Source organism: Elephantulus edwardii, unplaced genomic scaffold, assembly GCF_000299155.1.
Source record: "Elephantulus edwardii isolate Elephantulus edwardi_28Jun2011 unplaced genomic scaffold, EleEdw1.0 scaffold00279, whole genome shotgun sequence".
In the NCBI taxonomy this organism is placed as follows: Eukaryota; Metazoa; Chordata; class Mammalia; order Macroscelidea; family Macroscelididae; genus Elephantulus; species Elephantulus edwardii.
The window spans coordinates 104,703-131,341 of NW_006400029.1; the positions used below are offsets into that span (position 1 = coordinate 104,703).

Below are 26,639 nucleotides of genomic sequence, written 5' to 3' on the forward strand. Positions count from 1 at the left end.
TGAAAAGTAAAAGAAAAATTTATTCATTGCTATACAGTGCCTCCTCTCAAGTCCACTCCATTATGCAGCCTTCGTTCTGGATTCCTGTCATGACAATAATACCTAATCAGATATCCCTTTTACACAGTTCTTCACCTCATCTGCTTCAATGCAGTATACATTATTTATCCCATCTTTCTCAATCTCCTCCCAACCCTGGTGTCAGTCCTGTTTTACAACAGTGGCACTATGCAACATTTATCCTTTTGTGACTGAGATATTTCACTAAGCATAATGTCTTTCAAGGTTACCCATTTTGAATAATACTTCATGACTTCCTCGTTTTTCAATGCAGCATATTATTTCATTGTGTGAATATACCAGAGCTTCTCTATCCATTCGTTTGTTGATGGGCACTTAGTTTGTTTCCAACCCTATGCTATTGTGAACAAAGCTGTGATAAACATGGGTGAGCATATATCTGCTTGGGTGACACTTATGGTCTCTTTGGGGTTTGTTCCCAGTAGTGGAATTGATGGGTCAAATGGTATTTCTATGTGTAACTTTTTAAGAAACACCATATTGCCTTCCATAGTGGCTGCACCATTTTATACTCCCACCAACAGTGAATAAGGGTTCCAGTTTCTCCACAACCCAGCATTTGTTGTTTGCTGTTCTGTTAAATTTTGCTATTCTTACTGGGGTCAGATGATATCTCATAATTGTTTTGTATCTCTTTGCTTTTTATACTTTTATTTCTTTGTCTGGCATTTGAGCCTTTCTTTTTAAATTTGCATAGACACTGCCTTGGATATGCTCACTAAGTTGAGTCAAGAAATCTAAAGGACAACCACCTGGCCAACTGACTGGAAGAGATCTAAATTTATTCCCATTCCAAAGAAAGGTGACCCAACAGAGCCCTGAAATTATCAAACAATGTCATTAATATCACATGCAAGCAAGATTCTGCTGAAAATTATCCAAAAATGACTGGAGAATCATGTCAGCAGAGAACTGCCAGATATGCAGACTGGTTTAGAAGAAGCCATGGCACTAGAGATATTATAGCTAATGTTAGATGGATCTTGGCTGAAAGCAGAGAATACCCGAGGAATGTCTGTCTGAGTTTCATTCACCATGCAAAGGCATTTGACTGTGTGGATCACAACAAACTGTGGCTGACACTGAGAAGAATGGGAATCCCAGAGCACTGGATTGTACATATATGAAACCTATACTTGAACCAGGAGGCAGTCATCAGAACAGAACAAGGAGACATTGCATGGTTCAAAATCGGGAAAGGTGTATGCCAGGGATGTAGTCTGTCTCCAAATTTTTTCAATCTATATGTGGAACAGATTATCTAGGAAGCTGGACTCTATAAGGAGGACTGTGGCATCAGGATTGGAGGAAGATTCATCAACAACCTGTGTTATGCAGATGACACAACCCTGCTTGCTAAAACTGAGGAGGACCTGAAGCACTTGCTGCAGAAGGTCAAAAACTATAGTCTTCAATATGGATTGAAACTCAACACCAAGAAAACAAAGATTCTCACCACTGGGCCAATTGGCAGCATCATTATCATGGATGGTGAAAAGATTGAGATTGTTAATAGTTTTAGTTTACTTGGCTCTATAATCAACACTCTTGGTACCAGCAGCCAGAAATCAAGAGAAGAATTGCATTGTAAAAGTGGGCTGTCAAGGACCTCTCTATAGTACTGAAAAGCAATGACATCAGTCTGCACCTGATCCAGGCCATAGTCTTCGCTATTGCTTGCTATGCATCAGAAAGCTGGACAGTGACTAGAGATGATAGAAAGAGAATTGATGTCTTTGAGCTGTGGTGCTGAAGAAAAGTGTTGAATATATAATGGGCCTCCAGGGGAACAAATAGGTTCATCCACGAGAAGGTGAAACCAGGCTGCTCATTGGAAGTAAAAATTCTGAAGCTTCATCTGACATACTTTGGACAAGTTACAAGGAGGGACCGGTCCTTGGAGAGGGACATCATGCTTCGGAAGGTAGAGGGACGGCACAAAAGAAGAAGACCCTCGATGAGATGGATTGATTCAGTCACTGGGTCAATGGGGGTAGGTTTGTCAGAGACAATATGATTGGAACAGTGTAGAGCAGGGTTTAGGGCTATTGTTCATAGATCCCTATAAGTTGCAGGTGATTTGACAGCACATCACAACAACAGCAACAACATATGAAAATTATCTTTTAAAACTCAGCTCACCTATTAGCACATCTAGAAGAACATATTCTTGTCATATATCTCTCTGGACTTATATCCTTTCAGTCTTGTTTTGCCCACAAACTGCTCCATTTAGTGAATAGAGGCCATACTATAATTCCCATTAAGAAAGTAATCCTCACTTATCAGGATGAAAAGGATGATGTAGAATGAACAGACAACCAGATATTGTGTGGTAATTAATATTATGGAACAAAATATGTATGAATGATTAATTGGGAGGAACTCTATATGCTTTGTAAACTTTCAGTCAAATCACACCTAAAACAAGAAATGTCATCCTCTTATTCAAAGTAGCAATCATCAGTTCTACTTTTAATAGCTAATGCTTTAAAAACATCGCTAAAGCTTGAAAGTAGGCATCCACTTCCAAAATGGCTTGCCTCCAGAAACTCTATGAACAGTGTTCAGGTGTTTTGTTCATAGGGTCACTATGAGTCGTCTATGACTTGACTGCACCTAACAACAATAACGACAACATAGAGAGAGCTATGTTGGCCTAGTGGACAGAAAGTTATACTACCAAGCCAAAGGTGGGTGATTTTAATCTGTGACCTTCGGGCCTGGTTCCAGTTGCTTTTTGGTGAAACATTCTTCCAGGTGGTATTGCATTGGTCTGTGCATTGCTGTACAGAGGTAACTTGTGGTTGCTGTGATGCTAAACAACTGTGAAACTGATGTGCCAAATGTGATAATGTTTACCCATGGTGGACAGTGTTTGGTAGAGCTCCTTGGTTAAAACAAGCTTGGAAGTAGGAGCGGCATCCACTTCTGAAATAGCTTGCCTCTGGACATTCTATGAACAGTGCTCAGGTAGGGTCACTATGAGTTGTCTATGACTTGACAGCACCTAATAACAACAACAAAAGTGATATGATAATGTAAAAACAAGAAAATATTTTCCTTATCAATGGGAATCTGAGAAATTAGCAAGTGATGGCAAAGGATCAGAAAGGTCTTTTTTTTCCCCCTGTTGTTAACAGAGTTGCTTGAGAGGATCTAAGAGCAGCCTCTAAGATGGCTTATTCCTCAACAGAAAGAAAATAAATATGCACACAATTGAACCAAGACACAACAGAATTACAAATGAAGACATGATTGAATTTTCTCCAATTAACTCATTTTACTTAAATACACAATTAACATCCATGGAAGCAGCAATCAAGAAACTAAAGGATTTCTTGACTTGGGAAAATTTGCTTCTAAAGTATCTCTTAAAAGTCAAAAGCCCTATAGAGCTCTTCTGTTCTGTCGTCTAGTTTTGCAATGGTCAAAATTCACTTTATAGTGATAGTTTTGTTTGTTGGGTTTTGGTAAGAAGCCTAACTTTGTAAGACATCATTTTTAAAGAAATTCAGGTACAGTGTCAATGTCTGATACTTAAATTCCTAGGGAAAAAAAAATCAAAGTTGATGTCTTGTTGTTCACCAAGTCATTATTTATCATTTTATATGTTCATTCAACAGATAATTTCTACGTGCTATATGCATTCTAAGTATTATCTATGTGTGACATGGTAAAAAAAAACACAAAGGAGTCTATGACATCATAAATGTTATTCCAGAAAGAAAGTGTAAGAGTTTATGCACACTCATCAGGAAGCAGTGACATTTGAACAGCAGCACTGTAGGATATTCTGATTCAGGGGATTATATAATGATAGTCATGAATCAAGCAAGTTTTTAATATTCTTGTATTTATTTATTGAATTTTATCATTATAGTCAATACATTATTGTACTAAAATCATGAATTTATCTAATGCTACAAAACTGGTGATGTTAATGATTCATATACTCCCAATGTTAATAGTTTTTCATTTTTAAATTTTATTTTATACTGGTTAACATACAAAGTTCATAAAGATCATATACATAATTTTTAAAGCACTCATGCCTAATTTTCTTTTCTTATTTTCAAGCATTGAATCTAGGATAACAGAAAAGTTTCCTTTTTAAATGCTTTGTAATGTATGATCCAGAATATATTGTATCTACTATTAATGGATTTGAAGTGATAAGGAACATATACACACACACACATACACACATGTGACCACACACACACAAGGGTATCAAACATACTGTGTTTGATTCTATTAGTATTCATTCAAAAGAAATTTCTCAGTTGTTTTTTTCACAGTTGTTAGGAAATCCATTACATCAGTACCCCCAGTTCCTTTATTTTTTGGTTCTGATGGATTTTCAGATTTTTGTTTAAGCAATTGCTGCTGTTTTGCTGGACTTATAATATACTTATGTACTATTTTCAAGTGGTAGTGCCTCAGGGAGACCAAAAGTTTCACACACTCATTATAAGCAGCCTTCAGTTCACTGTCACCCATTGAACTGACAAAGTCTCGGACTGAGGGGCCTTCCTCCAAGGACAGAAGAAAACGTCTGTGCGCTGGTGGCATGTATGTTCTCATCTCCTGGAGAAATTCAAAAGCAGATTCTAAAGGAACAAGAGAGTTTTTATAGTAGGGAGGCCACACAATAAAAAAGCAAAAACAAACAAAACAGTTACTGTCGACTTGTGTCATGGTGAACACAGATTAGAGCTCTGGTGGACTAGTGCTAAGACCTGTGTTGCAACCCTGAAAGCACACAGTTTGAATCCACCAGCTTCTCCACAGGAGAAGAATGGACAATCTCCTCCCATGTGATTTACTGCCTCTGAAAACCCATTGAAGGATCAGCTATGAGTTGGTTCCAACTTGACAGCATACAACAACAACAACACCTGCTTCATAGTTTTGTCAAGGCTGTGACTTTTTGGAAGTATATCACCAGGCTTTTCTTCTGAATATCTCTCCCACCCATCTCTCCCATCAAGTTAATTCCAGGTCATAGTAACCCTTCATTAGATTTCTCTCTCCATACCTATTTAATCTGTATGCTAAGAAAATTATCTGAGAAGCTGGATTTTATGAAGAGGAGTGTGGCATCAGAGTTGGAGAGAGATTCATCAACAACCTGTGTTTTGCAGATGACACAACCTTGCTTGCTGAAAGTGAGGAAGGCTTGAAGCACTCATTGCAGAAGATCAAGGAATACAGACTTTGGTATGGATTGCATCTCATTGTCAAGAATATGAAGATTCTTACCCCCAGACTGATAGGCAGCATCATGATGGATGGAAAAGAGATTGAAACTGTCAGCAACACCTTAATCTTGCTTGGATCCACAATTAACACTCTTGGTATGGTACCAGCACTCAAGAAATAAGCAGACACATTGCACTGGGAAAATCTGCAGTTAGGGACCTCTCCAATTTATTGAGGAGTAATGATGTCAGTTTTAGTACTAAGATGTGTCCAATTCAGGCCATTGTCTTTCTGATTACTTGCTATGCATCTGAGAGCTAGACAATGAAGAAGGATGACAGAACAAGAATTGATATCTTTGTTGGTGGTGTTGGAGAAGAGCACTCAACATCCCATGGATGGTCAAGAGAACAGATATGTTTTGGAGAGGGTGCAGCTGGAGCTCTCTAAAGAGACAAGAATGATGAGGCTTTCCCTCACATATTTTAGGCATGTTCTTAGGAGGGGCTGTTCCTTGAAGAAGGGAATGATACCGTGAAGGGTAGAGGGTTGGCAAAGGAGAAGAGTACTCTCGACCAGGTAGACTGACACAGTGACTGATGCAATGGGTTTTGTGTCAACAGCACCTAACAACAACAACAACCACCCTTTCAATAAACCTTTCAGTTAGCAGCACAACTCAAATCTTACTATGCCACCAGAGCTCCTTTTTCAGTACTTCCGGTTGAGTTCGAACAGTCTTTTCTCAGTGGTCCAGAACTAAATTATCTATGCCACCCACAGACCCCACTGGAGGACAAAAGAGTTCCCAGCCCAGGAGGGAAAGATAAGAACATGGTTCAAGTAAACAGGAGATCAAAGACTAAACCACAGAAGAAGAGTGTGTGTTTCCAAACATTCTATGTGCAATCTAAACTCTTATTAGCTTTGCTACTACCAAGGATGAGTAATGTAAAATATTTCTTTATTCTGAAAGTTATATTAGCTAAATTCCATCCTTTATAATAGAAGTTTTGCCTAGTATTTTCTTTAGTCTGCTGTTAGGGACCTCTCCAAAGTGCTGAGGAGCAATGGTGTCTCTTTGGAGACTAAGGTGCATCTGATACAGGCCATGGTCTTTGCAATCGCCTGTTATGCATCAGAGAGTTGGACAATGACCAAGGAGGATAGAAGGAGAATTGATGCCTTTGAGCTGTGGTGCTGGAGAAGAGTATTGAGAATACCAAGGGCTGCTAGGAAAACAGATTCATCCTGGAAAGGGTTAAACCAGGTGGCTCCTTGGAGGCAAGGATTCTGAGGCTCCGTTTAACATATTTTGGACATATTGCCAGGAGGGACGGGTCCTTGGAGAGGGACATCATGCTTGGGAGGGTGGAGGGACAGCGCAGGAGAGGAAGGCCCTCTATGAGGTGGATTGATTCAGTGACTGGGATAATTGGAATAGGAGTGTCAGAGACAGTGCGATTGGCACAGGACAGAGTGGAGTTTAGGGCTGTTGTACATAGGGTCGCTATGAGTTGCAGGTGACTCGACGGCGCATAACAACAACAACAACACCCTCCCCCATTTTAACATACTTGTTTCTTCTAGTAGCTGATACTATAGGCAAAGTATATGTGATCTGCACTTGTAAGATCATAACTTCAATTTTCGAAAGAAGTAAGATACCATTTTCTTTTTTTTTTTACCATTTTCAAATAAATGGCTACCATAGGTCTACAGTCTCTTTTTTTTTTAGGTCTACAGTCTTTTTTTATCCAACCCAGTGTTTATCTGGGTTACCTGTAGTTAAAGACTGCAATACATAAAAAGAAAAATGTTGTGTTCTTTCTAGAGTGTTTCCTTCTTCTTTTCTAAGTTCCAAGAACGAATATAATAAGTGGTGTTCTCAATTTTTTTTTTATAAAATGTACTCCATCTTTAAACTTAGACAAAGGCATTGCACTTGGGTCCTTGGAGTGGCTGGACTATGGACAGTGAGCAGGACCAAGTCATCTGCTTGTTACCGAGGTCTCTACTTCTCCCACTTTATCTCACTTATAATGGATTTCTCTTTCTGAATCTATGCTAACATTATTAGCACATGTGATCTTGGCTGCAGTGCAATCAGTTATGCCTTAACCATATAGTTATATGTTCAAATGTTAAGATCAACACTTTGATGAACTTGGGTTTGATTTCAGGTTCTGCCAGTTTTTAATGGATAGCCAGACTCTTTTGCTTCATGCTCTTCAGCTGTGAGATGGAATAATGATCATATATACATCCTGAAATGATCAGATTTACCACTATGAGATACTGATGGAAAAACTTATTTAAAACTCCAAATCTGTTTTTGTCAAGTTAGTTCAGCTCATAGAGACCCTCATAGGATAGTGTAGAACTTCCTCACAGTTATCTCAGGCTGAAATCCTTTCTCTCTCTTCCCTTTCCCAAGGGGTGGGTGATGGCTTCACACTGCCCAGATTTGGTCTGCAGCCCAACAAATTAACCAACTTCGTACAATAGCCCTTTACTGAAGAGATAAAAACCTCAAACTCATTGTCCTTAAGTTGGAACCAGCTTGTAACTGACTCTACAGTGAGTTTTAGAGACTGTAAACTGTATTGGAGAAGATGGCCCATCTTTCTCCTGTTAAGTTGTTGGTGGATAGAAACTTTTGGAGAAGTGCCGTCTTGGGTTAGAAATGCAACTCTCTTATAGACTATGGAATCATAGCTCCCACTGATGGGACTGGCATTTCTTATCTATGAAAATGGTGCCATATTTAATATAAAAGAAGACCATTGTTATAACCCACTCACCTCCACCAGCACTGTGCTGGATGCCCAGCAGGACATCAAAGCACTGAAAGATGCTGCTTTGGGCTGCACTCCCCCCTGCAAACTGTTTGGGATTGTCCCAGACTCCTTCATACAGCAGACCTTCTGACAGCTTGGGGTTGCCTTTCCAACTAGAGCAGGAAGGAAAAAGTAGTTGGTTTTTGGATTGTCAGTGTTCAGATAGAAAAACCTTATTCAGAAGATAGATGGAAAATGACAGGACTTAGATTGACCTCATAATTCTCAAACAGTCTCTCTATTAATTTCATGAATAAAGATAAATCACAGAAGTAGAAATACCAGGCCAAAAGAATTGCAATTAAGTCAATTCATCTCAGAATGAACTCGTGTGTCAGGTTAGAATTACTCTGTATATTTTTCATGGAAGCTTCTCTCTAAAAGGTTTTTCAAGAGAACTCTGCTCAAAGTGTCAACCTTTAATTATTAGATCAGTTACTAAATAATAACACAATTGCAGATATAGTGGAATGAGAATTTAAAGAATTGTATCTAAACTTAGAATCAACACAAATAATTCCATTCTCTTTAAAATTATTAGTTTTCCCATCTCCATCCAGGGCATCCTCAGACAAATAATAAAAGCCTCTTTCAAGATACATATTTTAAAATGAGAATGAAAGTCATCGTCTAAATTTGAAACCTATACAAAATATCACTAGGGATTTGGTACTTTTTTTGATGGTTTAAGAGAAAACAGAGTTAGGCATAAGACTACATACCCTGACAGGTAAATACGAAGAACATTGAAAAATAAATTTGGGTCCACATGTTCTGTGAAAAGATGGAACATATATAATTAGGTGGCATCAGAAATACAAAGAGAACATAAGGTGTTGTAAATAGTGGGTATTGTATTTCCACACAGGCTGCAGGAAAAGTATTGGGCCAATTTGTATAGACCAATGTTCCAGTGGGCAAGGTACATTTACCTGCTCCCTCCTAGGGAAGCTCTCTATTCATCACAAGCCTCCACAGAACAGGCTCTCTCCAGGGCTGGTTCTTGGGCTGGATCCCAGGAGCACAGGCTAGCTCATTATCAGGAAACCCAACAGTTTAAATTTGTAATGTTTTCTTAGAATGACTTTATGTGTTTATTGACATGAAGGCTAAACAAGTTACATACAGAATAAAGCGCGCGCACACACGCGCACACAAGCAACTCTGAATTATATCACTAACACTTCTTAAAGCCTGCTAGCATCTTGTTTTGGAAAACTGAAGGTTTTCAAAGCGCTAATCCACATCAACTCAAAGTCCAATAATAAACAGCTGCGTATTAGTTTAAGTTTGTCCGGTTGAAAAATATTCTTTTGCAAATCTCTGTTGATGTTGTTTTTTTATGTCATTTTTTTTCAGTTCATTTTGCAATGAGTTTTGAGCTCAGTGACCTTTCTATACAGCTTCGTAGCACGTAACTGTGCAGAATTAACAGTGATCAGCTGTTGAGGATTCGCTCAGTTTTCCAGAACTTAAAATGGTCTATTTATTTTGCAAGTTTCCCATTTAACGACTATGTAATCGAATACCATTTACTTATATCCCTGGATTTAGATTCTTTTATGTGTAAAATGAAAATAATAAACTCTACATGAAAAATATACTGATTGAGATAAAATGTATAAACTGCAAACGTACTGCACTAGTGTTGTATTGACTTACTTTCCACAACAATCCTGCACTTCAGTAAATCGAAATATCTGCTGCCAGCCTAGAATGTTATACTCCTAGAATACTTACTGTGCATCTGATCAAACACTTCAAGGGCATTTTGGAGACAATAAGTTATCTTATTCAAGGATTCTCTTAAAGTATCCTGGTCCTGATTTTCTATTGCATTAAATATAATGGGAATTTCCTTAAAAAGAAAAGACAAGACAAAATGGTAAACATTCCTACAGCTAAATATTGTTATAAAATAAATTACTTATCAGCTTTTATTTTTAAAGTAAACATACAATTTTCCATTTCTTTCTCTGGTCAATTGGTTAATGTCCTCATATTCATAGAATTTTTGGCATTTCAAGGTTAATTTGTGAATTTAAAAAATATTTTTATTTCTGGTCATCACAACTATTGATTTATTTCTTTATGCTTTACCATTCCAATACCAAATTATTTCTTATTGAAGTTTCAAATTTTGTTTGTTCTCTCTCTATAGATACTCATATATGGAGCTACTGTTCATTGACATCAAGTTGGAACTTATTCACATATATATGAATTTATATTATATTGTAATTGTATATAAATATATCTTTTATATTATGCATATAATAATAGATATAATGTGTGTGTGTGTATATACATGTATTTTTTTTTAAACAGGAGTGGCATCCACTTCCTAAATAATATATCTTCAGAAACCATGAACTTTGATAAATGTGGATAGCTGTAGAGGGGGCTTCAGACCTTTTATTCATAGTGTTGCTATGAGTTGTGTTCGACTTGAAGGCAATCAACAACAACAGCAACATACTATATTTAGGAGATATACAAAATAGAGCAAATTAAGTATTTCTATCATATGATCTCCAGCCCTAAAAATGATCTAGTAGATGAAATAAAAATAAATATAATTCATAATATATTTCAGTTACTAAATGTTTCAGAGAGACAATATTAAAAGTTCAAATTCACCCAGTGGTACCATGGGATAAATGCTCTTTTGGATGGACATACTTTGATTGCAGAAGCAGCTTCCATTTCCACCAGCAGAGATACTAGGAAGAATCCTTTGCCAGTGTCCCCACCAGGAAATGAGAACAAAATGTCCATGTTCCTAAGAAGTTGGGTAAAAAAAAGGCAATATATTTATAAAAAGTAATTCTATATATTTGCAAAGTACTATTAGTTGTCAAACATTTTTATTTACCTTGTTTTATTTTAAAAATAATTTTTGAGATCTGTGTAACTGGTTTTGCTTTCTCCATTATGTAGTCAGGAACATGAAGACTCAATTGTGTTAGGTTAAACTAGGATTTCAAATTTCATGATTATGGCTCCAAAGACTAGTTCTGTTTCCATTTCCCCACTATTCCATTTTTTATATGCATATATCCACACTGTTGTTGTTGTTGTTACCATCAAGTCAGAGCTGACCCGGTAGCAAGTTTTCAGAGGTAGTAAATTGCACAGGAGATTGTCCATCCTTCTCCTCTGGAGCAGTTGGTGGAATACAACCACATACCTTTGTGTCAGCAGTGAATTTCCTTACCATTAAGTCACCAGAGCTACTTACATTTACCATACATTATAATACTAAATATGTATAGATGAGGAGGACTGGACACCGTTACTGAGAGTTCAGCCTGCACACGGTGGCTTTCTGGTTTAATAACTGGAGAGAAACCTTTGTACTCTGTCCCGCATGTGGGCAGGGACATTGGGGTCTTGCATGCAAGCACAAGCTGGTATCTCTTCCTGTTTAGAAAACATCTTGGTCATCTCGGTCCCCTCTTTTCATTTGAAAAGCAACATCTATCATAAGGAACAGATAGTGTACCCTCTCACTTGCTTGATTGTTTCTGTATCCGCCTTTTATGATTCTATGAAAAATGAAAAATGATATCGTAGCAAATATCCCTATAACAATTAAAGCAATGCAGACCCTCGGGGCTGCAGTCTTGTATTGTCTTCTCTGTGTGTTTGTCTCTTTAGGTCTCATTTCTTCCAAGCATTTTATAAAGGTTTGTAACATATAGGAATATATATATACATATATAATCCTCTACTATAATTAAGTAAACAAATTTATATCCATATTTTAATCTGAGTGTAAATTTCCCAGAGTCTTTATGTTATTTATAATGAAATTTACTTTTAAATTCAGATAACTTGTTAGACCATATTTTCCTGTTCTAATGATGATTTACTGTTAATGCAAATATTACTTCAGTGTATATGCATATGAGTTTTATGGTTGTTGTATTGATAGCATTTGAAACCAGACAACCCAATGCATTATTTGCTGCAGCAAACTTTTTCAACTGTCTCCACTTTATTTTTCTAATCTGTAAAATAGAACTGAAGATGCATATACCAGTTTTAAATCCTTCCAAAACTTCCTATTTAAGGTATTGTTTAAAATCTTCACCATAAGCAAAAGAAGTCCTATACAATCTTTTTTTTCCCTCCAAGCCTATTTTGTTTCATTATTAACTTTGTATCAGTTTTACCAGCCATCCTTTAGTTCTGATAGTGGACCAAAGTTTATATTACTTCATCTCACATACTTTGAGCACAGGGCCAAGAGAGACTGGTCCTTGGAGAACGACATCATGCTCTGAAGGGTGGAGGGACAGTACAGGAGAGGAAGATCCTGAATGAGATGGATTGATACAGTAACTGGGGCAATGGGGTTGATATGTCAGAATTAGTGAAACTGGTTCAGGACAGGGCAGCCTTCAGAGCTGTTGTTCATAGGGTCACCATGGATTGCAGGTGACTTGAAGGCACATAACAACAACAATATCAACATCAAGAATGTTCTCTACAACGTTTCTTCATCTAGTCAATTCACAAGGAGCCCTCGTAGTTAAGTGTTTAGCTGCAAGCCTGAAAGGCTCAAATTCACCCAGTGGTACCACGTGATGAAGACTTGATGATCTGCCTCTGTAAAAGTGGTTGTTGTTGTTGTTGTTGATTGCCATCGAGTTGTGCACGGCTCCTAGTGACTATATGAACAAAACACCTGAGACCTTTCTTTTTTTTTTCTCTGAGGCCTTTCTGTAACTATTATTTCTCCAAATTCATGGAGTTTCCAGAGGCATGAGGTTTAGAAGTGGATGCCATTCCTGCTTCCAAATCTGTCTTAAAACTGGGATCTCCGCAAACACTGCCCACCATGGACAGCCATGACGGCATTTGAGACCCCAGTTGTTCAAGGTCCAATGTCACAGCGAACCCAGATTACCTCAGTGCAGGAAATTGACTGAAGAGTGCTGTATGATTTAGAAGAATGTTTCTCCAAAATATGGTAACAAGGGATTAAAATACAATCCCCTGGACCCAACTTTTAAACACAAGGGCCCTCCAGGAAGCCTTGTTGACTCTAAACAAGAGTCTTAAAAAATCCAAACATTCCACAATGACCATCAACCAAAACAAGAGAGCTCATTTTACAGAGTCCAGACGCTTCACCCAAGTCTCCAAAGATTACAATCAATAAAACCATATGAGGCAGTTCTACTCTGTTACATAATGTCAAGTAGAATCACTGCAAATCAGAATTGACTCCTAAAACAACAGCAGCTAATCCCTCTACAGACCCTTCAGGGCTCAGTTTAATAACTTACTTTAAAGATTCCTCCTTTCACCCTTTTTTATTGCTTCATTAGTGCTCTCAGTACCTTCTTATCTCTTCCCTTTATCATGTGTCAGTGTACATACTTTGACATGCTACTTTCCCTTTCATTAGCTGCACAGAGACTGGCCTTTCCAGCTGTCATCAAGTCAATTCTAACTGATGGTTGTTGTAATTAATGTTGTTAGGTGTAACTGAGTCAAGTATGACTCATAGTGAACATATGAACAGCACATCTGAACCCTGTCCTTGTTTAGTGCCATTGTTATCACCCCTACCTCACGTGTTCCCGTTGATGCAGTCACTGTATCAACTCATCTTATTGAGATTCTTCTCTTTTGCTGATACTCTACCTTGCCAATCATCATGTTTTTTCCTAAGTAATAGCCTTTCCTAACAACATGTGCAAAGTATGTAAGGTGAAGCATCTCCATCCTTGCCTCCAAGGAGCACTCTGGTTCTACTTTCTTCAAAGTCTATCTGTTCTTTTGGGAGTCCATGGGATATTCAATACCCTTCTCCAATACCAAAACTCAAAGGCATAGATTATTCTTCTGTCATCCTTATTCACTGTCCAGCTCTCAGATGCAAAGCAGGTGATTAGAAAGATTGTGGCTTGAATCAGGTGCACCTTAGTCTTTAAATTGACATCATTGCTCTTTGGGACTTTAAAGAGGTCTCTGATAGCAGACTTTCCCAATGCTATAATTCTCCTGATCTCCTGAGTACTGGTTCCAAGGGTGTTGATTGTGGATCCAAGTAAGCTGAAATCATTGATAATTTCAATCTTTTCTCCAATTATTATGATGTTGCCTATTGGCCCAAAATTTTTATTCTCTTGATATTGAGATGTAATCCATATTAAAGACTATTTACTTTTTGCAGTTGAGTCAGAAACAACCTGCAGCTGACTCTCCAGAGGCTTTTCAATGTCAATAAATAATACAGGAGTAGATTACCCTTCTTTCTCCCTCAGACAAACTTGTGGAGTTGAACCACATACCTTTGGGTTGTCAGTACATTTCCTCACTAGTAAGCCACCAGAGTTCCCACTTAAAGGATTTAGTCCTTGGTTAACTCTTTTCCTCCCATATTTTAAGATAGAACTAGATTATTTTCAATAGTAAATTTTCACGTGCAGTTGTCCAGGTTTTTGCCTCTGTATAGATTTGATTCTCCTTTTGTCCTACTGTTAATGATTTGTACCACCCAGGGAGTCCAGGACAGATTTATATTTATGGTAATTCCTGCTATTTCTCCAGAAAACAGGATATAAGAGTTGGGTTAAAATGAACTGGATCATCTCTGGAGAAGTTGTTGGAAAACTAGGTAGCAAAATAACTGATTTTTTACTGTGACCGTTGTATCTAATCTCTCTTTGGCAAGAAGTATGTTTTGAAGGAGGAGAAGCCCTACTGTGTGGAAAGCTTCGAGACTCTCTTTGTGAACAACTGTGAGGACTACAAGAAGCCCAATGACTGTGACTACAAGGTCTTGTCTTACAAAAACTGGCACGGGCATGAGAACTACCTGTTTTCACTGCTCACAGTGCAAGAATTTGCTAGTAGTCAAGCCCTTTGTTGACAAGACATACCAACTTTGCTCTGTACAGGATGCTACTCCAATGAGTACTCTTCCAAGTGTCCTGGCTCTAAGAAGACCATCATGCCAGGAACTCACAAGATGGAATATGAGGGCAACAGGTAGCATGAGACCTGCTTCATCTACCATCACTGCCAACAGCCAATTGGAATCAAGAGTTTCATCCCTCAAGACAATCAGGATTTCTGTGTGCCCTGTTATGAGAAATAATATGCCATGCAGTGTGTTCAGTGCAAAAAGCCCATCACCACTGGAAGAGCAGCTCTGGCACAAGGAGTGCTTTGTGTGAACTTCCTATAAGGAGCAGTTGTCAGGGGAGCGTTTCACAACTAAAGATGAGTTTGCCAACTGCCTGGATTGCTACTGTGATTCATATGCCAAGATATGTCCTGGGTGTATCAACACAATTAGTGGAGATACAAAGTACATTTCCTTTGAACAGCAGCAGTGGCATAAGGATTACTCAACTGCAAGAAGAGTTCCCTGTCATTGGTGGGGTGAGGCTTCCTCACAGAAAGGGATGATACCATTTGCTCTGATCACAGAAAAGATAGCGAAGAAAGGAGGAAAAAGCTAACTGCTTAAAATATGCATAGATGGATGTTTTCTTTCTCAGCCAAGTGATGTTGTGTTCTGGTTTTCATCAGATTTTCCTCTTGTACTACTTCTCAGTATCATTCACATTTGTTTAAACTCTTAAAGCCTTTTTATTGCTTGAGTCCCAAGGAAGGAGAAAACCTCTATATAAGTAATAATTGAGAATATGGTTTTGAATTCTTGTAATGAATATGAAAAATCTAAATAGTTAAAACTCCTTTGAATAGTTATTATAAATGTATCTTTGTTTCACTGCATGTTTCATTTCTAAGTATAGTTAACATGTGTCACAATTTGGAAAATTTTCCAATCTATATAAGGTAATGAAGAGTTGGTATTCACATCTGTGTAACTTCCTGTCAAATAAAGATTAAAACAAGTTCACATGATTTACAATAAAGTTATTTAGTAAAAAATTTAAAAAAAGGAATTGGATGGAACAAGACCAACTAATTAACACTGTCAACTAATTCTGGCAACAGGTCAGTAAGTTGAAATGGGGACATGTATTGATTTTGTGATTATACATATTGATTACATGGGTATCCATGTGTATAATATTTATGTACATATGGATATAGCTATAATATCAAGCTGAACAGACATCAAATTCATAGCTAGAGACAAGGACCAGTGTTATTTGCTTTGTAAACATTTACTTGAATTAAGTGTTTTACTGAAATAAAAAGAGTATTTAATAAATCCCTTTGAAGAATATCAATAAATAGATATTCACTTTGAATATTATAATATTATCATTATTAATATAATTAAGAAACAAGTACTTACTCATAGATCATGGGTCTATCAGATCAATCAAGCAGCAATGGGTCATTTGGAAGAGAGAAAAAGAATAACACAGATTAAGTGGTGTTGGATTGTTGTGGTAAGATTACCATTACTGATCTAGCAAAAGTAAGACATAGGTCAACAATGTTCTAAAATGTGAATTTTAATTTTTTTCTTAAATATGAATTGCAAAGCCTTAGGAATTTATGAATGAAATATTTTTAAACTATCAAATATGCAAGGAATGTAGTCAAAACTTAGTTGTTATTTTCTCAATCAAATCCTTTCAATTGTGTATCAGAATACTCTGCAGATACAATCCTAAATGCTTGGAGCACTATAATTTACTTATCTCTATTGTAGAAGATCTCCTCACTAAATGGTCCAGAAGGTTTTAGATTCTCTAAAAGCCCAGAAATTGTTGCCTGTACCAAGAATGTATTGATTAAAAAAAACAACAAACAAATCCAAAACCAAAAACCCAAACTCAATTGTTTACTTAAAATTTATTTTTTTAAAGGAAAGAACAGAACCAAATTCACACAGTTAACATTAAATTTACATGAATTCTAGTAACAAAGGAACTAAATAATTTTTGGTGAGATAATTCAGAATTTATATAACTGGGATAGGAAATTGACTAGAAAAGTGCACAAAGAAGTTTTCTGGGATCATGTAAATATTCTATATATCGTTTAGAGTGGTAATTGTTGTTATGTACTGTCAAGTAAGAAGTGACCCATAGCTGACACTGTAGCAGGTTTCAGAGGCAATAAATCTCTCACAAGCAGCAAATGTATTTGAACCACATTCTTTGGGTTGACAGCACAGCTCCTTAACACTAAGCCACCAGAGTGGTGATTACACATGTAAAACTAATCAAACTCAAAATCTGCACTTTGCACTTTCTACTGTGTGTCAGTCTTAAACTATAGATATAAACATTAATAATTAGAGATAACTACAGTCAAAGAAATTATATTCAACAAGAGAAATGTTCTGGTCAGAAATGAAAACAAATACTGTCTCTTGATTTAAATAGAACATATACTTCCAATTCTCATTATAATAATAATTTACATACCCATCAGATTCGATTTTCTTCCAGTTTGCCAAGACACAGTCTGCATAAACCAGAATAGGAGGTAGCCCCAGGATCTCAGAGAGTCCACAATAAGGGATAGCAATATTACAAGGTAGAACCTAATTAAAAGAAATATGTGGTATTACTTTTTTGTACTTTTCCGTCTACTTTTTGGGTGCAAATGGTATCTGCTCTACATGAAGATGTTTTGGAACAGAACATGGTTTTATATGTTTTCCTTCCTCATTTTAGCTCTCAATCCCAGTAATCATTAATTGCCCATATTTTTAATCTGTGTTGATATGGACAAAAATCTTACCAGAGACAAATTTTAAAAAGTTGAGAGCAAGAGCACTCCTGAGAAGAACCCTTGAGTGCAATTGCTTCATGAATTGCCGGCATGCATTTATTCATCTAGCCATCCACCAAATAACTCTCAAGCAACCTCTTGAGGCAAGGTATTGTATAACCCCAGATAGAAAGTTGATACAATGCATACAAAGGTGAAGATCAATTGTTCAATTCCTCTAGTCATTTTCTTTAAGTTGCTCTCTATTTCCTGTAGAAATTGATCAGTTGTGTAGCAGTTTATATTTGACTCAGAACTTTTATTAGGCTTTCTGCTGAACAGATGTAGAGTTCAGGAGTAAGAACTGAGACCATGGTTGAGTTCCTTTTTTCTCCTTATCTTTGCTCCACCTCTCTCCCTTCCTTTCTTCACATTTTTTTCCTTTCTATTTCCTCAGTCTGCTGCTCATAGTTTTATGTTCTGTGTTCCAGTTGGTAGTAAAAGACTCCTGCCCCCAAGAGGGCAATGCTGTAATTGCCCAAAACTGCCTTTAACTGAGGTAAATGAATCAAGTTTAATTTAGGAGAATACTCTGAATAGGGTCCATTTTCCCTAACCACCTAAGATTTACTAGCCATGAGGTTATTTTTTATTCTTTATTTACCCAACTTCATCTGCCTATAATTTGGTTTATAATGTAAGGGAAAATGTATAATTACAGCCACCTTTGTCATTGACAATGGTGGCAAAAAAATTGTATCTAATCAGAGAGAGGTCAAGAATTTGTGGCTTGTCTGGGCAGTGGGTGGTGCACCTGCTGGTGGTAGAGCTGCTGTGACCATGTGACCTGCCCCATAAACAACTTTATGAAAACCATGAGGGTTATGACCCAAGTAGCTTTAACTTAGTTTAAGATGCCTAGTGATGACAGTTTATCCAAGAGGACAAGATGTTAGACCCATTGATACATCACTCCTATGCATGCTGTCTGTCTCAGAACTTAAACCTTTAGGTATTGTAACATTTTGGTTGGCAAAATTATTTATACATATTTCATAAACAGAAATATTTCCCTTTGTGATCTAAAGTAAAGATCAAAAGATAATACAAGTAGAAAAATAATAACTACCTTGATATGTTCTGGGAGAAAGAAAGGAAATGTTCAAACACATCCTTGTTATTGGCACTCAAAAAACTCAGATGTTAATGTCATACCTATTTTCAAGAAAAGGTGCTTTATAGTAACTTATTTCAGGCAATTTAGTTTCCCTTTCCTACAATTTCCTGACTTAAAGATTGTTTTACTTGTATCCTTTCCAGGCTAGTTCCTTAGCTCCTTCTCAGAATGATAGACTATAAACACTGAATAAATTAAAAAACACACTTTCATAATTCTAATCTCTAGTATGGTATAGTAAATTTATTCCTTTCCAATAATGCATTGTAAATTCTAGCCTCCATATGTTTTGCTTATGATTTCCTATTTCTTTTTTTTCTCTCCTTTTATATTCCTTTTATACTCTACCAATTCAAGTCTTATTTCTTCCTTAAAGTAGTCCATGATCATATCAACAACTATTTTCTACCTTTGGTTTCACTCTTACTCTTCTGTACCTCGTATCTGCTACATTTAATTAATACATCTCTTTTCTGAATAATTCTTAAATATTTAGCCACATTCTAAGTTCTAGAAGTATTTTGGGAAATGTATTATTAGGAAATGTCAGTCTTTGTGAAAAGACTTCATGCTTGGAGCAGTTGAAAGTCAGGGAAGGAGAAGCAGCTTCTTAAAAGAGATAGATTAATGCAGTGACTATAACAACGGATTTAAGAACAACAAAGGCAGTGATGATGGCACTGTACTACATATGGTCTCTAGGAGTCAGGTTGACTTGATAACACACAAACTACAATAAGAATGTACTTAGTTATATCTCTAATGCAAGACTGGAATTGGTCTTAAACATTTTATTTACTATAACTGCAGAATTTAGATGTGAAAGGTGTTCAGTAAAGTATAATGGATATAGAAATTCACTGACACTAAGGTGATTTCAACTTACAGCTACCCTCTAGGAAGGAGCAGAAATGCCCACAGAGGTTCCAAAGTTGTAAACCTTTACAGAAGCAGTCTCCCTTATCTTTCTCCTGGGAAAAAACTGATAGGTTAAAACCACTGACCTGTTGGTTAGCAACCAAATTATGCAACCCCTGAACCAGCAGGGCTCATTTGACGAATTATAAGGAAGTATAAACTGTCGACATAATTAGGTAGAAAAACTTCCTTATACTTTTCTTTAAAAAGGATGTAAAAAGAAAAATAACCTAATAAAATATCAGTTACTTTATCTATAAAGATGAAATGCCCACTAAGTGAAAAAGGTGCTTCCTGTGTTTATTATACTTATTTATTTTTTTTTTAGTTTAAAGGCTTGACATTGCAGACTATTTGATTTTCATGAGATTAGAGCTGCCAGACAAAATATAAGATGCCCAAGTAATTTGCATTATCCATAGATCTACATAAACCTTAAAAAAAATCCCTGTTTTTCTGAAATTCAAATATAACTGGGTTTCCTGTATTTGCACTTCCTAGATCTGACAATCCACCATAGAATGAGAAGAAAGGGCCTTTTGTTGCACTGCTCTCTAGAAAATGAATAAAAGTAGTTTGTGGAAGTTGAAAAGGTTTGCAGACATTATTTGAGGGCTGGTAGTATAATGAGTAATGTACTGAGTGTTAAGCAAAAGGTCAGCAGTTAGAATCTGCCAATAAATCCTCAAGATGAAGATGAGCAATCTTCTCCAGAAAAGATTTACGTTCTCAGAAACCAGTTGGAGGGTCACTATGAGTCAGAAGGTGAGTAAGGGTCATTCATTTTCCCTTCATCAATATCCAAGTTGAATTTAGAGTGAAATATCTACTAAGCATTGGTATGCATTCAAGAATGGTTGTATTCATAACTACTAATACGTAAAATAAGACCATAATTAACATACAGATGTCTGTCAAGATTTTTTAAATCTTTATATTGGTGAAAGAGTAAACAGAATTCTCTTTTTCTTTATTGACAGATGCAAGATAAAGGTTTAGTATTTAACTATTATATAGTGTGCTTACCTACCAAAAGTCATACTCTATGATATTGAATATTTACAGCAGCTAACTATTAAAACCCTCTAAGGTCTGTATCAATAGAGGACTAAAGAACTAAGCTAAAGGCAGAAAGTAAAGATAAGAAACTAAGCTATGTTTAGCTTTTTGAGGAAGTACCAAACTGCCTTCCCCAACAGTTGTAATGTTTTACAATTCCACCAACAATGTATAAAAGTTTTTTTCTCTCCACATCCTCCCCAACATTTATTACTTGCTGACCTGTTAAACTTTGCCCCAACTATTCCACTATTTGTAATATATCCTGAAAAAATGGGAACTGAGGCACAGAGATTTTTACACCAGTGTTCATAGTAGCATTATTCACCAACGTATGAATGTGAAAACAGCCCAAATGTTCAACCACAATCAAAGGGATTGTGAAATTATGGTGAATTCACACAATGGAATACTATGCAGCATCCAGGAACAATGATTTTGTAAATTATTACCTAACTTGGGAGGGACTGGAGAGCATTATGCTGAGTGAACTAACTCAGTCCCACAAGAATAAATATCATATAAAACCATTATTATAGAATGAGTATAATGATCATTGTAGAATGAGTATAAGGATCCAAGAGGAGTGGGAGAGGGTGGAAGCAGAGGGATGCGGATGTGCAGGGGGACGGAGGGATTAATCATGGGGTTGTACAATTTGATGGGGGTGGTGAGGGAAAATGAAAGAGTCTGTTCTCAAAAACAATGTATTTGAATTTTGTAAATAAACTAGTATAAAATTTTTTAAAAAGAAAATAAGCTAAAGATAGAAAGTGAAAAATTAGAGGATGTCCAAATGATGATGAAGCAACTGAAAAATACCTACATTATAATTTAAATGAAAGGAGCAAGATAAATATGTATATGCTTAGGACCAGCCATTATGTTGCAATATATACATAAAAACCTAAAATATTTTATGGCAGTTGCCATGTTAAGGAAGTGAATTATGTCCTCACTCTTTTCTGTTATCCTGATTTTGTAAAATTTAATAACATTGTTTTTAGGATTTTTCATCAAATTTAAATAGGAACATCTGTCACACAGTATAAGATATATTAGGAAATCTCCAAACCTTACGGACATCTTGCCCTTGGTCCCACACATAAGCCATAGTAATGTACCCCAGCGCCAGATGTGCAAGGCGCTGTGCTTTGTGCTCCTGGAGATCATCAATGCTGAGCTGTGGCAACTGGAAACACAAGAAGGAAATGATGAGTGATGATTGGGGCTTAAAGTCCAACTTAAAGAAGTGACAAAAGAACATTTAAGTAACAATTCATACCTTTTCAACTTCTGCACGCAACTTGCCAGAGCTAATCAGGTCTGGTATGTTCTGAGCAATGGAAATCCAGGGAGAGTACTTATCAGGCAGGACCTCCTTGAAAAAAGAGAAATATGACTTTTTTTTAAAAAAAATGGAAATTATTGTAAAGTAGAATTGGCTTCCCATCGATATTCTGCATTGTTCCCAAATCTATCTGTGCAAAGCTGCCCTCATCCCCACTCGTGTGACTAAGTGGCTGGCTGTGACTGGCTATTTGCACACACAGAATGCAACATCTCTGTTTTCGCTCTCCTTTGCTGTTCAGATATCTTCATCTATTCTTTTAGTAACTTTATCTCAAGTGTTCCCCTAAAACATTGCCCTTTATACCTTTCAAACCCCATCTCATTTTTTAGAAATCCTGAGAATTATGCCTCTTCCCATTGTGAAATAATTTACTGGTGTCTATTTTTTATACATTTTAATTCTTTGAATGGAGGGAGAAAAAGGAGATTTCTTAAATATCAGTAGGCCACTAGGTCTCATTTTTTTATATAAAAAACTTGATTTCTATTTTTCTTTTGATTCTTATCACAGCCTCCATAATTGTTCTTTATATCCATGTCACCACTAAAAGAACTCAGGTTTTGTTTATGTCGCTTGTTTTGTATAAGCAGTTATTCTTGACTTGTTTTGCATGTTGTTGAAGACCGTAGAGTTGGAACTGACCCATAGCTGACCCTTGGGCAGGTTTTCATAGGCAGTTAATTGCATGGGAGGAGACTGCCCATCTTTCTCCTGCAGAGCAGCTGGTGGCTTTCAACCATGTGCCATTCAGGCAGGATTGCAGTGCAGCTTCATGCTACTAGGCCACCAGAGCTCAGTATAAGATGTAGGTGTTATTCACATCACCAGGAGGATAAATATGTGTTTTCTAGATGTATCCTTTTACTTTTGGCACAGTAGATATAGCATTGACTCTTGCCATCATACATTTAGACTGCTCTAATGAACACAAAATATTCATTTCAGGTACATGAGGCACCCTGAGACTGCCAGCTTGACTGCCATAGTAAGCCTTGCTAGCCTTCCACCTAAGACTTTTGAACTGTGCCTGTTTTGGCTTCTGTAAAACCACTTGACTGATAAACAGGTGTGGCAGATTAATGCAGAAAAGTGCAATCGCTGACAGTATAACATGCTTATTGGGTAAGGCATTGGTGGTTGTTCTCTTTCCTCTTTTTTGGAAGACTCCAGACAACAACCCTTGACCAAGAAACAAAGGCTTCTGATCTGGAAGAGAGTGAATGTCTCATTTCTGGGAACAACAGTACATACTGGCAGATTTAACAAACTTTAGGGAAATTGAAAAAGCCATGAGGAATTGTGTCCTGTCTTTTGCTAAAGCGTGTAGAAGTAAGATATCTGCGTACATTGATTTTGTCACATTAAATCAGAATTTAGACTTGTAGTCATTGGCAGGTATCCATGCACATAGAACTTCTAAAGTTCTCATAATCAATGTTAAAGGATTTTTACTTGTTTAAACACAAATAAATTTGGTTAAATCGAAAAAAAAAAGTGACAGTGTTTCCAACTTTCAAAGCCTCCTATCTATTTAGATGTCTCATTATCTGAAGTCAAAGATTGTGCTTTTAATTCCTGTTTACATAGGATCTTTGCACAGGATGCCTACACACTGTATACATACAGATGGACTGCCCACTTTGGTTTCACTATAGGCTTATCTGCTGCCCAATAAATGCTAAAGAAATCCAAATAAAATTGCCTCCCTAGAAACTAAGTGTTTGTAATCTAATCTAAAAGAGAAACATATAACTAAAGGGTGGGCAACTCCCTGATAGGATTTGCCAATCCCTTAACAGCATTTCTCACACTTACTCCTTAGACTCCTCCACAAGCTGGTTTTGAGGTAAACCCTGGGGCGGAGCCCTCATCACTGCTGCATGCAAATAGAGACAGGAGCTCAAATATACACAGGTGAGGTTTCGAGCTTCAAAGCAATGCTCATATTACACGTAAACTTTAAAACCATTATAACTATGAAACCAGAAGACCAGTGCTGGAAATGGGTGGATCTTAATCTACCGAGGCAGATTTTTGGCAGTGAACATGGATGAAGCATATTCATTAGATATTTATCTTTCTTCTTTGACTTGAACTCTCTGTTTGTCCTCAGCTTTTCTCCTTGCCACCCAAAAACTATGTTCTGTTGTTTTCAAGAGGAACTGTATTTTATTTTGTTCTCTCTGTGTAATTTTATTTTATTTTGTGTCTCTCTGTGTAATACACGCACAACTTTGCTGATTATTGCTACTTCCTCAAATAAGAGAAACATCTTTTTTCTCTCTTACGTGACAAGTATCTTATTTTACAGCACTTTGAACAAATGTCACATTAAACCTGGGTTTCTGACTCTGAGAATTCTTTAATGGCACAATTTACAGTAGGTAAGTTAGAAATAACCCAGAGTCCCACTCAATTTGTGCTAGATGAAGAAATGTATTTTATATGTTAGAAAAATTCAGAGAATATATTTTATGTGGAAAGTATTAGTCTGCTTAACCTTTTTCTAAAGACCTCCACAAATATCAAGGCTATTTCATTAAAAAAAATCAACCTTAATATTTATTAAAGTGTTGATTGCTTCTGGATAAAAGTTGGGTTTTTTGCCAATAATGTGTATTCTTTTGAAAGCACTCAATCCTTTTCTAGCTTAAGTGTGTGTGTGTGTACGAATGGGGGGCAGGTTTGAATTTGCACATATACAGCAATCTCAGTGCTTTTAAATGAAATTAATATATACACATCTTTTTTAAACTTAACAATAATAATTTTTGAAGGGAAAAATTTTGCAAGATGTTTATAGGACTTTATTCCTAAGGACAATTAGGTTAGTTGGGGTCCTTAAATAAGACTATATTTGCTGCATTTGAAAGTCTTTTCTAGTGTGTGAGCTTAAATGATATGATTTATAAAGACATACCGGTATCAGCTGACACAACTCTCATAAGACAGAATTAGTTGAGAGAAACTCAAAATCCTTTCCTGGAACTTCATATGCTGTGTTAAACCCAAGAGTGAATAATAATGCTACCACTAATAAAAACTATGTGTTTTATAGAGAGGTAGCACAGTAAAGTGGTTAAGAACAGGGATTCTAGAGCTGTATGTGTAAAGGCTCAACTCCAGTATCTGGTACTTACTAGCCATGTGAACTTGGACACTTACCTAAATTATGCATGTCTTATGTATCTCACCAGGGAAATAAAGACAGTAACATAATGTATATACTTTTTAGAATGGTTATGAGGATGATATGTGTTGATATTTTAAAATTACTTAGAAAAAGAAGTATTTGATGATTAATTCTATTTTATGATAAGTTGATACACATGGTATTCTTTCACAGACAAATTAGGAAAACATAGTTGTTTTTTTTTAAAACATAGTTTTTATGGAACAGATATTTGTTTCTATAACTTCTATCTTGGAAGGAGGAGTGACATCTACTTCCGTAATAGCTTGCCTCTGGAAACCCTATGAATCTGGAGAGAGGATGAAAGATATACAAACATTTGAGGACTCTCCTTCACAGGGTCACTATGAGTCACCTGCAACTCGACTGCACTTAACAACAACAACAACATAACTTCGATACCTTTGTAGCTAAAACTGGCAACAGCAACAAATGCAGTTTAGATTCACACTCTAAGAAGCCACATTAATGCAAGAAAAAGCTGTCATAAACAAATCAAATTAAGAATCCAGGCTTTGTACAATTTATCAGCTGATAAAGGAGTTCTCCTTTGACTGATAGACTATTTATAAATTTAGCTTTTTCAAAGTACTTCTGGACATGCATTTGAATTACATCAATATTTAATTTTGATAATACACTTCCTTCATAGACTTAAAATACTCTCTGTCATGCCCTTTATTCCTCTCTATAAAAATATATACTATCTATATAAAGTAAACAAGAAGAGCATCACTAATTAAATTTCTAGGCAGAAAATATTGCTGCATTTGAAAGTCTTTTCAAGTGTATGAGCTTAAATGATATGATTTATAAAGATATACTGGTTTCAATTGACATAACTCTCACAAGATAGAATTAGTTGAGAGAAACCCAAAATAAAATATAAGTGACATACAAATTATCCAAACTCTCCCTCCAATGTGATTAGTGCTTTATCCACTTGCAAAGTAGAAGTTCTGAACCATATTTGTCCAACTGAAGTGTATTAGCTAAGGTAAGCACTAAGAAGAAAATATACTAGCCCATATGTCAGAGCCCTCTTACCAGTGGATTTTGCAGAATGAAGCCCAAATCTTTATCTATATGAAATTCTTCTTTAATTTTCCAAGAGCTTGTCATGGGAGATCCCTTATCATTTGCCAT

The 26,639-nt window shown here is 36.5% G+C and overlaps 1 protein-coding gene across 1 annotated transcript; it reads right to left on the reverse strand.

Annotated features, from left to right (window-relative positions):
- Positions 1-4,338: 4,338 nt before the first annotated feature.
- On the reverse strand, positions 4,339-26,639 carry IDO1 (indoleamine 2,3-dioxygenase 1). Its single transcript, XM_006900299.1, has 10 exons — positions 26,541-26,639; positions 22,232-22,327; positions 22,022-22,138; positions 17,504-17,622; positions 16,420-16,434; positions 10,809-10,908; positions 9,867-9,984; positions 8,849-8,900; positions 8,091-8,239; positions 4,339-4,694 (listed from the first exon to the last, which is right to left on the reverse strand). The coding sequence occupies exons 1-10, from the start codon at positions 26,637-26,639 to the stop codon at positions 4,339-4,341; spliced, it is 1,221 nt and encodes a 406-aa protein (XP_006900361.1).

What these genes read in the sequence shown, in the direction of transcription:
- IDO1 (XM_006900299.1), bottom strand. Translation starts at nt 26,639, where the DNA reads ATGGCAAATGATAAGGGATCTCCCATGACAAGCTCTTGGAAAATTAAA. An exon ending in AAGGGCAAGATGTCCGTAAG is followed by an intron (nt 17,623 to 22,021) that starts GTTTGGAGATTT and finishes TCTTTTAATTAG; the next exon opens with GTTCTACCTTGTAATATTGC. An exon ending in CCAGCACAGTGCTGGTGGAG is followed by an intron (nt 4,695 to 8,090) that starts GTGAGTGGGTTA and finishes TTGTTCCTTTAG; the next exon opens with AATCTGCTTTTGAATTTCTC.